This window comes from Micromys minutus (assembly GCF_963924665.1).
Source record: "Micromys minutus genome assembly, chromosome: 6".
NCBI lineage: Eukaryota > Metazoa > Chordata > Mammalia > Rodentia > Muridae > Micromys > Micromys minutus.
The window spans coordinates 66,143,952-66,159,153 of NC_137975.1; the positions used below are offsets into that span (position 1 = coordinate 66,143,952).

The 15,202-nt window shown below is 35.2% G+C and overlaps 1 protein-coding gene across 4 annotated transcripts in view; it reads left to right on the forward strand.

The window, feature by feature from the left end:
- ARID4B (AT-rich interaction domain 4B) overlaps positions 1-15,202 on the forward strand; it is a 104,849-nt gene that overhangs the window by 74,261 nt on the left and 15,386 nt on the right. For 2 of the 4 annotated variants that reach the window (XM_080917697.1, XM_080917700.1), the window contains exons 17-19: positions 708-965; positions 12,005-12,089; positions 14,360-14,558. In XM_080917697.1, coding sequence (XP_080773823.1) covers positions 708-965; positions 12,005-12,089; positions 14,360-14,558 — 542 coding nt within the window. The remainder of the gene's footprint in view (positions 1-707; positions 966-12,004; positions 12,090-14,359; positions 14,559-15,202) is intronic. The other 2 variants (XM_080917698.1, XM_080917699.1) reach the window with 2 other exon arrangements.

The window sequence follows — 15,202 nt, forward strand, 5'->3', positions numbered from 1 at the left end:
ATATTTGTGTGATCATAGTAGAAAATCCCTGTGAAAATTAAAATTATATTTCATGTACTTCAATATTTGAGAATCTGTTTTGACTAATGTTACTTAACATTACTAAGATTCACCTTCAATTAATGAATATTTTGTTTTAAACATACTTAGGTTGGACATGTTTGTTTTAGAGTAAGTTTTAGTCAGAAAATGGTAATAAAGTAATTTTGTGTGTGTGTATCTATAAGCTGAGTTGTAAAACACTTTCATAATAAAACATGAGAGTGCTTAATCAGCCAAACTAATTTCCAGTTATTCAATACAACTTATATTCCTTTGACTGGTGAAAATCAACCAATCAATCTTAATCTCCGTCTCTCTGTCTGTTCTTTGAGCAGGGTCTTTCTATGTATGTAGCCTGCACTGGCCTCTGAACTCACACTGATCCTCCTGCCTCATCCTCCCCCTGACTGGGCCTACACTGCAGAATTTTCTTTTTTAAATGGACTTATTTTTGCTTGTTTTCCCTCTAAAACTATCTTTCTGACACTTGTCCTCTCATACAGGTTTTAGTTTTAAACACTAAATTGAAACTCAGAACATTTTATACACATGGAACCTGCTATTCTGGAACAATCACAGCCACGATTTTTATCGGTATATGTGGTTTGGAACTGAAACTCATGAAGTAACTTTTATTAACTCTGCAATTTTTTAAACCTTTCAAGAGATGAAACCAATAAAGAAGAAGATGAAGATGATGAAGAAGTAGAAGAGGAGGAGGAAGAAGACGAGGAAGAAGACGAGGATGAAGATGGTGACGACAACAGCGAAGAGGAGTTTGAGTGCTATCCACCAGGCATGAAAGTCCAAGTGCGGTATGGACGAGGGAAAAATCAAAAAATGTATGAAGCTAGTATAAAAGATTCTGATGTCGAAGGTGGAGAGGTCCTTTACTTGGTGCATTACTGCGGATGGAATGTGAGGTAACTTGAGTTTCAGCTAGTGATTATTACAAACACTTATAAAATACGTTTCTATTTAAAAACTTAAATAACGAATTACAGACTCACTAGTACTCTTAACTGAACACATTAACAATAAATATCAAACCTTTAGCCCGTAAATACCTCACTTAATGGCACTCTACCACCCTACTTCATGATTTCTGCACTTCACAGACATCTTTACTATATGGAAAGCAGGTCTAGACAGTTAAGTCTAACACATGTGTAATGGAGTATACACTGGAATGAAATGATACAAAACCTCACACTGGTAATGGGTTTTGCTTCTTGACTTATCATATCACATTACCAGGCTGCCTGCTTTTTCCACTTAAATCCACACACGCTTCTTTGTGGTCTTCCTAAGCCATCACACCATCCTTCAGTAGGCAAGGATTTCAAAGTTGAATTTTTTAAGAAGCATCACTGAGTTTTTAAAAAGACCTTATTATCAGCAGCTACATTACTACTTTTTCAAAAGTCAAAGGGCATTAGTTGTGTCTTTGAAACTGTAGCTAGAAACAGCTGTTTTCATAGCTCTGTGTGTGCTAAGGAAGAGTGCACCTACCCACTGTTCCTGAGTCCAGGTAGTGAAAGACAAAGCAGACGTCTAGATAAAGGTGTGGTCAGTGACTTAAGATTTGATCTTGCATAATTTTGGGGAGTTTAATCTGAAGAGATTGTTTACGTTTTAGCCAAAATTGAGAAGTCAATTTTTAAGGCAGACCATTTAGTTGCCTTTTAACAGTAACCTTATTAACTTTGGAATGTTTATTGTTATATATGAAGTTATATGTATGGAATCTAGTTGGAGATTGAGAAATTAGGCTCAGTTGTTTCTACTGGTGGTTTTATGAAGGGAGTTCTTGTGTTTTTCAGGAAAAATACAGTTGTCAGGCTTTATAGTTAAATTTATTCTTGGAGAAGAGGTCTGGCTAATGGTCAAGTACCCACTGAGTACTGTGAGTCCTTTAGTTCAGCCCCTGCTGTCAACTCTACACAAACACAGTGCTTAATGTTTAAGGAGAGTTCTAAGAAAGCATTTCAAATTCTCATTTCTTAGTAGCAAAACCTTTTGTTCAGTTGTAACAGCAGTACATTCTGCAAGTGAGACCTAATCTGATTGCCTTTCTAATTTGAGGAAAGTATAATTTTATACTTTCATATATAAATATATACATATGATTTTTAAGAACAAGGAAGAATATGGTAACTTAAGTGAGGAAGGAGTTTAGAGACTGACTTTCTGGTCAATAAAGTAGTAAAGGTATGGATTTCAGAATGTCTTCTTCCCGGTGCTTTGAAGTGTAGTTGTTCTGAAGCATAGACTTTGCCAGATGGTACCTGGTACCTTCATGTAGTCTGTCCTCACAGCTGTTGGCTCTTGGTCTTGTTCCTCCCTCAGGTACATGCAAACTTAAGTGTATGTTATGGAGCCTGAAGGCTGAGCTCCCCTAGCTCCAGGACCACCACAGGGGAGAGAGGCTTGCTGTCTCTCAGCTGTCCTTTCCATTTCCATTCTTCATTCCTAGTTACTTTGCTCATTTCCACACAGAAGCAGTTTTTCCTCTTGACTTATATCAAGTGCTTGAAATTTCATGACTAATGAATAAGATTTAGGCATTGTCCAGATTTCACAACATTCAGGCTCGATTATCTTTACTAAGCAAAAGCATAGATATTAAATATGGAGGAAATCATTTCATATTTTAAATGTAACTTTTAATAAAACTAGTAAAATAATCATGTTCTGATTTTTAAGAAGAGATTGACTAAAGAAAAGCATAGTTTTGTTTGTATTTGTGTTGCAGAAGGTAGAAAGAATATTCAGTATTTCAGTTTTGAAATTGATTGAAAGGAAGATTTTAAGTTGAGGCATTCAGATTTGTAATGGTCCAGGAAGCAAAGTGAGACCTGACCCATCAATCATGCTTATGTTATTAAGACAGATGCCGTCTGTTATGACCTCAAGCAGTTCTGTGCTAAGAACTTTTCAAAGAAGAACCTAACAATCTCCATGAAGACCTCTGGGGTGGATCTGCATACTTCTGCAGCATAGAGGACAGGACTGTACTTCAGCACATTTAGCAGTTAATCTTCTATTAGTGAGCATGACAGTGTCCCTACGGTTCTCTGCAGTAATTACCAAAGAGTGCCTTAGTGATAAACCAGCAAAAACTCTTGTTATTGTCAATGTTTCTTCATGTCTGAAACTAACACAGACGACTACAGCAAGTCACCATCAGCTCTTCAGTTCTTTCCTGTAACTTTAGGGTCTCCAGTGTTTGTTATGTACAGTACCATTTAAGGAAATGTTAGACATGAAGCTTTACTCATGGAGGTTCATAAAAACAGCTTTATTGGCATTCACACCGGTTCACGATAAGGGTGCACATTGTGTATGCAGATATTTATGTGTGTATTTTATCTGACTTTCTGTAAGAAAATTTTTTTCTTAAGGAAATAAGAATCTCTTAATTTTAAAATGTTTTATTGTTGATTTCTGTAATTTTCTTTCTCTGAGATGCATAAATTTAAATATTCATGTTTCGGTTTATAGTATAAAACATTTTAACGAAGATTTTACTTACAGAAGAATTAATATTGGAGAGAGTTCTTTGCCACAAGGAAGAATTTTTTTAAAAAATATTTACTTATGTTTACTTCAAGTAAATTTGGAGCTCTTGAACCCAACCCACAAATGATATAATACTCGTAGTGAGTTTTTCTAATACAGTGATCTTAAGTTACTGCTAAGTGATAGAGAATCACCATGCATAGGATGCTTGGAGTGGCTTAAATCAATATATGAATAATTTTAAATCCTTCTAAAAATAACATGCAATCTAGAAAGATAAATGCAAATAAAATTTATGGATTGAAATAATTTAAAATTACAGTGCTTTTTAAAATACAGCTTTGTAAAATTTTAAGAGTTTTATTCCTATGGGTGGGCTGTAGTTTAGTGGAAGAGCACTTGTTAAGCACGTGCAAGGCCCTAGCAGTATGGCTACAGGAAATTATAGTACTTTAACTTTTTATTTTTTAAACTGTGAGAGAGAATCAAAAAAGTTTTTTAATATGTAAAAGTGTTTTGCTTGCATTTATGTCTGTGTAGTACCTACAGAAACCAGAAGTGTTTATTGGATCCCCTGGAACTGGAGTTATAGATGGTTGTGATCCGCCAAGTAGCTGCAGGGAACTGAACTCTGGAAGAGTAGCCAGTGCTCTCAGTTACTGTACCATTTCTTTAGCTCCTACTTTAGGTAGTTTTAGTAGTAGATTCTCTGTTGGGGTTGTTTGTTTGTTTAGGGTTAGTGATGTTAATATTAGCATGGTTATCTTAATTGGTCTGTTTGGATATCACGTCCTTGCCAAATAATAAATATAGGATTGGATTTAGAAAATAAGGTTATGCATATGTACTATATATATAACCGTACTACTCAGTGTTTGAGGCAGAAAAAGTGTGAGTTTAGTGCCATCCTGGATTATATAGTGAAGCTTTTTTATTTCACACCCCAAATAACATACCATAAATGTCATTGAACATGGTAAGAGTTTTGTAACTTCCTTGTTTTGTTACTTGACATATTAGAACTGTCTAGGTTACTTGACTTTTAAAAAAAGATTTATTTTTATTATATGTATGTGTATCTGTGTGCGTGTATGCTACTTGTGTTCAGGAGGCCGGAGGGTATTTGATCTAGAACTGGAGTTACAGGCATGTGTGTTAGAACTGAGTTTGGATCTCTAGAGGGAGTAGTATGCACCCTTAGCCATTGAGCCATTTCTGTAGCAACATTGGCTTATGATATATAGTATCTTAATAATACCTTAATATCTTAGTCTTATATCCTAATACCTGAAGAGAGCCCTTTTTCTTTTTTTATTCCTTTTTCCTGTTCACTATTTTACATTGTTTCTAATTACTACACCCCTTCCCCCCAGTCCTCTCCTTCAGCTGGTAACTTTGATTTTTAATCTGATTGGGATATTGGACAAGAAGAAAAATTTTTACTAATTTATACTAATTTCTTGCTTTCATCTACAATAAGGCTATGTCTTTGTTACCTCTAGTCACAAGTTATCATGCTCCTGTCTAGTTGCTGTCTTGTAAAAGATACAAGCCTGTTTTCTTGATCTGTTCAAATTATCCCAACCACTTGTAGACTTGTACTTCTGTCTCAGGGAAAGCCCTGTCTTGAGCCTGCCTGGCCCCATGGCATCACCTCTGCATCACTCCATGAACAGTTCCAGTGTCTGTCCTGTTTTCTCACTATGGGTGAGCCCACTCAGACAGCCCCACATCTCATACTTTTAGAAAAGTACTTACCAGGTCTACTAGGTTTGGCATCCTGTCTTTACCAGCAATAGTCTATCCAGCTGGTCACTCCCGTGACACTCACTCTTCGCTTGGATTCTGGCTGCCACAGCTGCAGCTGTTTTTTTTTTCTTTTTCTTTCTTTCTTTCTTTCTTTCTTTCTTTCTTTCTTTCTTTCTTTCTTTCTTTCTTTCTTTTTCTTTCTTTCTTTCTTTTTTTTTTTTTGTCTTTTTGTTTTTGTTTTTGTGTTTTAACTTTTCTTCCCTTAGTTATCTTGCGCTTTATTTCTTATTTGTATTTAGAAGTTTTCTCTTTAACTTTTGGTTTTGTCTTCCGGTAACTACTGCAGTTTGTTACTTTATATTACTGTTTTTCCTAACTAATCATAATAACATGATTCATATAATATTTTCTGAGCTCAGGGATATAACTTCTCTTCAGAACTTGTTAACAACTGAAAGACAGATTAAATTTCATTGGGAATCCTCATTTCTTAGGACTTCTTTTGGTCTTTTAAAATTACTGAACTGTTACTCTTTAGCTTAACTTTCCTGTTCTTTTTCTAGACTAACCTACCCTCGTTTTGTTGTACTTCAGTGTATTCCATTTAGTGGAATTAGAGTACTGAAGGAACCATCAAAATCACCATGTTCATGCTTTGAGATTGTTGTAGTAATGATAAAAAGCAAATACACTGGAAAAGCATTCGTTGTTCTTTAGTGTAAAAGCTAAAGGACCCTTAAAATGTACCTCATTTGATAATTTTGTAAACTTGTTTTAGAAGAGCTTAAACTTTGGATTGATCACAGTGCAGGAGGAAAGACTAACAATTCCATCATGGTTACATCAGAGAGCCTGGGTCTTTGTATTTTCAGCTCAGACTGCTGACTAAACCTGGGTCTGCTCATTAGTCTTATAGGTTAGCAGATGTTTTAAAAACATCCACTTGGATATGTTCCATATGATAATTTATAAACTAATAGGTACATCTTTTGTTGTTTTTAAATATGTGCAAGTACAACTTCCTGAACTTAATTATTTGAAAAACTCAATTTTGGGGATATTTTTAAAACTAACATTACATTACTGCTACAGCTCTTAACAATTTCCAGTGGCTTGAGCTTGGTCCATACTTGTCCAGGATGTTTTGATACTACATGTTAGTTACCTCTGCCTATAGACAGACACTAGCATTAGAATCCTTAGGAAATGCTATTGTTAGAATGACTATACTGTTTGTTGAACTTCTTCTGACAATATTTAAGTACAAGAATGCTGTCATATTTGTGTTTCTGTCCTTCTGCTGTTATTTTTTGGGAGGTATGGGGTGGTGAAGATAAGGTCTTAAATAGCATAGGCTGGGCTTGAACTTCCTTTGTAGGTGAGGGTGACTTTATCTTCCTGCTCCATCTCCTAAGTGCTAGTGTTAGAGATATGTACCACAATGCTTGGCTTAGTATTTTATCTTTTTCTTTCCTTTCCTTTCCCTTCCCTTTCCTCCCCCCCCCCTTTTTGGGGGGTGGGTGGGTGGAGGTTGTTTGTTTTTTTGAGACAGGGTTTTTCCCTGTAGTCCCTGCTGTTCTGGAACTCTCTGTAATCCAGGCTGGCCTTGAACTCACAGAGATCTGCCTGCTTTTGCCTTCTGAGTGCTGCTGGGTTTAAAGGCATGCACCACCACTGCCAGATTGCTATTTATTAATGTTGATGACTAGCATTCATGTCATTTTATGGTTCATAGTAAGAGAAACTTGTAGTTTTCTCTGGTGAGAGCAAATACTCAACAGTCTCTGAATGGTTTCCTTTAGCTATGTGTCAGTATTTTAAATAAAATATGTTGTCAATAATTTTTATGTAATTACTGAATACCATTTTAGAATTGTGCTATTTAACTTAATAGCAGATTATATGGTGAGGTATCTTTGTAATAACCCTTACACGTATTTCAGATAGGTTTAAAGAATTGTGTCAACTTGGTTTTGCTCTGAACATTTGTTTTTGCTTTGTTTGCTTTGCTTTAAGACAGGGTCTTACTCTACCACTGGCTGGCCTGGAACTCACTGTGTATATACCAGGCTGGCCTTAAACTCACAGAGATCTTGTCTGTTTTTGCCTCCTAAGTGCTGGAATTAAAGGCGTGTACCACCATGTCCAGGTGTTCTGAAAATATTTTTAAAACACCTGTTTCTGCATATAATTTGTTTTTTAAAATAAAGGTATGGCTGAGTATATATTGCTATATGCATACAGTATTTTTTGAAAGCTGGGTTTCAGAAGATCTGTCGAAGTGGGTAAAATAACCATTTTATAGACTAACATTCTGTTACTGTATTATCACCAAATGATTTGCCAACACAGCCAAACAAAAGTCATAAAGCTTTTCAGAACTTGTAGCTTTCTCTGGTGAGAGCAAGTAGTCAGTGGTCTCTGAATGGTTTCCTTTGGCTATGTGTCAATATTTTAAATATATTAAAAAGATCACATCTGACATGGCTTTTTCTTTCAAAAGGTTTGTATCATTACTTCACAATTACTGTTTTGCATTGTCTTCTAGGTTAAATTTTGGAAAAGAGCTGTGCTGTGACTTCATGCTGAATACACTGATATGTGTTGAATAAATACGCTTATCTGTATAAATTAATGACCATTTTTGTAGGCCATGAAATACCCGAGTTCTTTGTATTAGGTAATTTTAACAAATGTCTTTGCAGATTAGGCATTTGTATTTGCCTAGCAGTTTAGATGTATATCAGATGCTTATTTAGGTTCTATGTATAAGATTATTAAATAATATACTAATAATGGAATTTAAAAGCTGAGGCTAACCGGTCTTTTTTTTCCTTTTTGGCAGTACTGAGGCTCAAATCTAGAGTGTTGCTTATGCTGACCAAATGCTTAACCACTGAACTACATACACTGTTTAATTAAAATAATCAAGCCATACTAGTTTAATATTTGCTTTAATTTTTAAAATATGTTTCTGAATGGGAAAACACAAGACAACAATAGTTTCTTCCCTTATGCCCTGCCAAGGTGACTCTTCTCTTGCAATGTAGAGGCCATTTATTGTTTCTTGGTACTTTTTAGTAAAAGTATAGGTAAAGGTACAGGCAGATGGGTGTGTGAGCATCCAGTCATTCTCTCTGCTTTCTTGTAGCCATAAAACTGTATGTTTGAACCTCAACAAGAGAGCTGTGTGTATGAGCCAGTGGGTCTGGAGACTATTCATCATAGTTCTCCAGCCTCCTGATGAAGCCTGCTGACTGATGAACAGGAAACAATTTGACAGGGTTCATCTGAACAACTGTTGCCCAGAGTTGCTAGTACAATCCTAGTGTTCTTTCTGCTCAGTGGAGATCCATATTAGAATGCGTATCTTTGATTCCTGTATTGTGATTCTCTTCTCTAAAGTCACTGACATTTTTAGCCTTACTTTTTCTGACTAGCATTCATCTTCCATTCTTTCCCTTTTCTTCTTTAGCTCTTCTGTCCCTTCCTTCTCTTTCTCATTTTGCTCTCCATTAAGATAGATCTTCATGATTCCCATTCTACTTTCATGCTTTACACTCAAACTTCTACATATATCCATGTATTCAGGTTAGCTTGGCGCTCTCTATTCTCCTATTTTGGTCTTCTGGGTGAGATAGATTTTAAGTGTTCTTCAATGCGTTCAGCTCCAACATTCAGGTTTTTTTTTGTTTTTGTTTTTGTTTTTGTTTTTTTGTTTTTGATACAGGGTTTCACTGTGTAGCTCCTAGCTGGCCTGGAACTCCATTTGTAGACCAAAGTGACCTCAAACTCAACAGAGATCTACCTACCTTTGCCTCTTTACCTGTGTTGAGATTTAAAGATATGCATCACAATATCCAACAATTCTAGTATCCTTTAAAATTGTATTTTAAGGGATGAATAAATGTTCTATTTAATAAGGTATCAGTGAAAAAAATTAAAACATATTTTGCTTTTCTATTTCTTAGTTGAAGTTTTTATTTTTGCCATTTCGTTTAAAAACATTGGGATTTAAGCTTTTGTAGTGTTTTAAAATATTTGAATTCCCAATAATCCTGACACCAGAGTGAAACACCAGAGTGAAAATCAGGATTCACAGCTACATAGCAAATTCTGATTAGTCCAGGCTACATTGAAACAGTGTCTCAAAGCAAAACAAAAGATCAGCCTGATCTACAAAGCAGGTTCCTAGACAACCAGGGTTACCCTGGCTTGGGTATGGAAAAGTAAAACAAAGAGAAGATATTTGAACTGGAACTAAATTTTCTGTTTTATGTCTGCACCAAATCTCTCTTATTATCTTTAAAATGAGTGTATTGTCTATTTTTAGCATATATTAATAATAGTGAATATAAGTCTTACGTTCATATAGTCTTTGCAGAGTGCACTGCAGCTTTTTTTTTATAGCTCTGAGTAACTTTCATTTAGTTGGGTCTTCCCGTTGCCGTCTGATAAGGAGTCAGCATTAGTAACTCTGTTGGTTTACCTCGACTTACACATGTAGGGCTTTATCATCATTGCTGGCTTGAGTTTTGTTCTACTTTTAAATTTATTTATTGTGCATTATATGTTTGTGGGATGTGTGTACCTATGCGTGCCACAGTGTGCATGTAGACGTTAGAGAACAACATTTTGGAATTATTTCTCTCTCACATTTACTGGGTTCTGGAGGTAAACTCAGATTCGTCAGGCAGCATGACAAGTAGTTTTACTTGCTGAGCCATCTTTCTGGCCCCTTGTGACAGGTTCTTGCTGTGTTGCCCAGGCTGGCCTTGAATTCCAAGGCTCAGGTGATTCTCTTATTTCGCCCTCTCAGGTATCTGAAACTCTAGGTACACTTAGAACCCTGTTCATTCTTATACAATTGTAATATCTCTAGGAAATGTTAGATTTGGGGAGCTACCATTCAGTGATCCCTTGTCCCTAAATGGCTTTCTTAAGCATAATGCAGTTTTGATACAGCTGTGAAAGGCAAAATGCACTGTGAATGCTAGGTTGATAATACTATATCAGACTGTGTACCAAAGGAAAAGTAATACTTGCTTTGCAGCTTTCTCAAGTATTTATTTTGAGCTTCAAAATCCATACTTGGCAGGCAGGTTTAGTTTTTATTTACTAATATGTTAGACTGCTGGTGTTGTGAATGTTCAATCAGTGGGTCCCATTTATAGAGACACTGAGATGTATCCAGAATATATCCTGTAACTTCCTGTTCATTATCTCTTTTATGGTCACCATTAGATTTAGCCAGTAGGAAGCACAGCGTGAGCCCGTGTGGAGCCGAGTCAGCAGCTTCACTGCGGCCTATGAAATACTAGACTAGGGTTTCTTTAGACTAGGTCTTCTGTTTGTCATAACATGAATACATATTCAATCAAATGATGACCTGTATAATTTTAACTCTTCCTCCACCCCCTGGTGGGGAGGGGGAAGTGGTTGCCTTTTGAGATTGAGTCCTTCTGTAACCCAGACTGGCTTGGAACTCACAGTTTGAAGCCAGGCTGGCCTGAAGCTCCTGAAACTCTTCCTTTAGCCTTTCAAGGCCTGATTCATCACAGCTTAATTTAGTTTTTGATTTGGGACCTTTGTTACTTTACTATAATTGCTAGTAATAATGAAGACATTTTAATCTTAAACCTTAAACCTTATTTTCAGATTTTTGATTGTTATTAAAGGCTCAGCATGTGTAAAGTTATAATTTTTAATTTCCAATACTTCAGACAGATAAATAAACAGTAACAAATATTCTTTTTATAGATACAACTTTAAAACAGAAAAAGAGAATGAATGAATTACTTTCTATCTTTTTAAAGACTTATTTATTTATCATGTATAGAGCATTCTACCTGCACGTGCACCTGCAGGCCAGACGAGGTCACAGATCTCATTATGGATGGTTGTTTAGCCACCACGTAGTTGCTGGGAATTGAACTCAGGACCTCTGGACAACACAGTGCTCTTAACCTATAAGACTTTTTTCTAGCTCCCTCTGATGTTTCTTTTTTTTCTAGCTTATTTTTTATGGAGAAATGTTCTCTCTCTCTCTCTCTCTCTCTCTCTCTCTCTCTCTCTCTCTCTCTCTCAATATGCATAGTTTAATGTAATCAGCAGTATTTTGCACCTTGTAAAATTCTGAAGACTTTGAACATTGAATTGAGAAGTCATCATAGCTTTAAATATAGTTTGTGAATATATGAAAGACACTTTTTAGAACGCAGAAAACTTGGGGCAGAATAATGTTTGTTTAGCCTTTTATGAGCAGTACCCTGCCCCCCACCCCACCCGACATTATTTGTATTCTCTAAATAGCAATAGGAGGCTTTTGTATCAGTTACTTAGCTATAGCATGCTTTCTTAGTAGGTCTAGAGGGGAAAATGCCTACCCACTGCTTAAGAGCAAAACAGATGTGTAGAAAAGATTATAGTTTTTCAGTATTTATTGTGCATGTTTGGTTTGAGTGGCATAGCAGTGAACCTAGAGGATTTATGTGGGTTTGGTTCAGTCAGGAGCTGTAGTGACCATGGGACAGTCTGTCTGACTCTCTTTGATGTCTTGATTGCATACTCATCAGATCTCTAAGAGCCTGTGAAGTTGTAAAATGTTAAAATTGAGTTTCTATTTGAATATAGTATAGTTCCTTCAGTGGTTTATACCTTACATATTTATGCTCATTTCTCTTAATTTTAGATATGATGAATGGATTAAAGCAGATAAAATAGTAAGGCCTGCTGATAAAAATGTACCAAAGATAAAACATCGGAAGAAAATAAAGGTAAAGTCTTGATTTTGCTATGCACCATTAGCTGTTAAGTAAATATATTTCCCACCCTCCACCCCTCAAAATTAAATGTACATTTTTGGGCATGTGCTAATTCTGATATTATCATCTCTTTTAAACAACACTTTTACCAAATACTGGATTTTGCTCTAATTACTTTGTCACCTGTGGAGAGGCTTTAAGAAAGTCCCAAGTGATCTTTAAGGTCTTTTCAGTCTTAACACTGTATAAAGCCATACAACCAAATTGCATTTATCTATTTAAATCTTTTCCTGTCTTTTGTAGTTCCCAACTAGGAGCCATCAAGCATTTTGGGTAGGGGATGTAAGTAGATTTAAGGTGGAGAAGAGGAGATGTCTGAAGACAGGAGTGTCTATCTCTTCATCTCTATATGACTGAATACTGGCTCAGAATGTTTTCAGTACTCTATTTACCACATACTCAGTAGCTAATATAGGATCTGTGCTCTTATATGCAAAATGGTACCACTGTGCATGATAGAATAAAATCAGATCATTAATATGTTTTGAAATTATTAAAAATTGTTTTAAATGACTTTATTGTGTGTAGTTGACATACTTAGTGGTAATTCTGAAACTCAATCTTGTTATTCTAGTGGAGAGCTGTTATGGTCCTGTTTAGGGACCGACCTCCTTTGTGGTCTTAGATAATGAATGCTTTTATTACTATAGTAAGTCTGTTTTAAGTTTCTAGTACAGTAACCAAATACCTAAAACTCAGGACGTCTTAAACTCTTTACATACTCACTGTTGATCTTACTGGGAAATATGTAAACCACACTATATTTAGCATAGGTTTTAGTAATGGAAGAATGTTTGTTAAAATATTTGTTAGAAATCCAGTGTCTTTGTATAAAGCAAGTTTTAGCATTTCTTAGATGAGTAGGAGAAACGATGTTTGAATCATATACATGAAATGCTGTCTGAATGTCTGTCTCTGTTTACTTCCTTATACAAACTCAAGCATATTAAAATTCTGGCTCATAAGAGACTTGGGAATTGGAAATTTGCAGTTCTTATATATAACCTTTTGATTTTGCAATACCTCAAGTTTTCGCATAAAAACTGTTGTTGTACAGACTTTTTTGACTGCCATTAAAAAATATATTTGATTTGGACTGAATTGTTTCAGCCTTCAATGTGCTTGGTAGATTGTGATTTCTGAGCTTAAGTCATAAAGCGCTAAAAATGAAAAAGAATTGTGAGTAACAGTCATTGTAGGCTGTGGTAGATCACCTGACTTAGGATGTTCTATAATTTAGTCTGGATCATTGAAACTCTCTATTGAAATATGTACCAGAGTCACCTGGAGCACACATTCAGACAGGCTTCCTGGTTCCATCCTCATCATTTCGATTCATCTTTCTAGGGGGCTACTTTTCTAGCAAGTTTTTAGAAACTTCAGGTCCAAGGAACCCATTTGAAGGACAGTTACTATCTGAATGTTAACTGTTGTACGTAAGCGAGTATTTCTAACCTGGCATATCTTATGTGACATTAGGTATACACTGTTGTTTGGGGACTTGTGAAAATAATCACTCATGTTTTTGGTCTGTCTATGTACTAGACTTCAGAATTGTTGCGAGGTCAAACTTTAGAGAACTTAAATTACAAAACAAACAAAAAATTGCTGATAGAAATATCTTAGCCTTGACTTATCTGTACATTGAGTTTGAGAAAACATCAGCCTTTGAGAGGTAGGAAGGCTGCCTCTGAGCTTACTTCACAGCATATCAGTGGGAGTAACTTTTTCTATAAATTTCAAAGTACAGAATATGGCCATTCCGACTTGTTATTTTACAGTGAGAATATTCATTTCCATATAAAATTGTTGAAAGTTTAGTTTTTTAATAAATATTAAATTTGGATTTATGGTATAATTCCTAAGAATTTATAGCAGTTATTAGCAATACTTATTTGCTAGTCTTAATTACCTATCAGATTTTATTCTTAATATTAGGTTGTAAATACAAACCAGCTTTTCTATCTCATAGAGTTTTTATGAATAACATAAAAAAGAGTCAAATCTGGTTATTTTGAAATTTATTTTTATTGTATTTTTTTCTCTGTTAATTTAAAATAGTCCTTGATGTTGCTTTAAAATAGGATTAATGTTGTTAGTAATAGGTTATGTTTATTTTATATATTATATTATTTTATATTTTATAGTATATAATTATATATAATACTTCATGTTATAATAAGATTATAGCTAACATCCAATGCTTTATTTTTTTAATCCAGAATAAACTAGACAAAGAAAAAGACAGAGATGAAAAATACTCTCCAAAGAACTGTAAACTTCGACGCTTGTCAAAATCACCATTTCCATCAAATTCATCTCCTGAGATGGTTTCCAAACTAGATCTTACTGATGCCAAAAATTCTGATACAGCTCATATTAAATCTATAGAAATTACTTCCATTCTTAATGGACTACAAGGTAAACATAATTGTTGCATGCAAGTAATTTGATTTTAATTTCTATATTTAAATGAATTTTTGTGTAGTGATACATGACTGCAATACCAATACTCTGAAAGCTGAGGCAGGAGGATTGAGTTGAAGCTAGCCTAAGCAATATATCAAGAGTCTGTCTCAGGAAGAAAAAAAGCCTTATGCACTTGCTCCTTCCACCACCTAAAAAAATCATCCCTGAAGTTAAATTCCATAACAGTGGTTCTGTGGCATCAGGCTATTTTTTTTCTTTTACTTAGACTTTGCTATGTTTATTGTTAGCACCTCATAGTGCTGGGTTTCTCTCTCTCTCTTTTTTTTTTTTTTGTCAAACACTGTTCTTTCTGTTGTATAAAGCATAGGTTATGTCATATGTTAAAATGATAATGCAGTTCTGAAAGTTGTAAAGAACTCATCTGCTTGTTTTGATCTATGGTTATGGTTGGTAAGAATGGCAGAGAACTGGGCTGGAGAGGTGGTTAAGAGCACTTGCTTTTCTTAGGGACCTGAGTTCAATTTCCAGCACCCACTTGGTGGGTTATAAGCTTCAGTTGTAAGCAGGTAGTAGTTAAAATAACTAGATGTGCCTTTTCTTAGGAGTTCTCACCTAACTTTATTAATTATTACTTT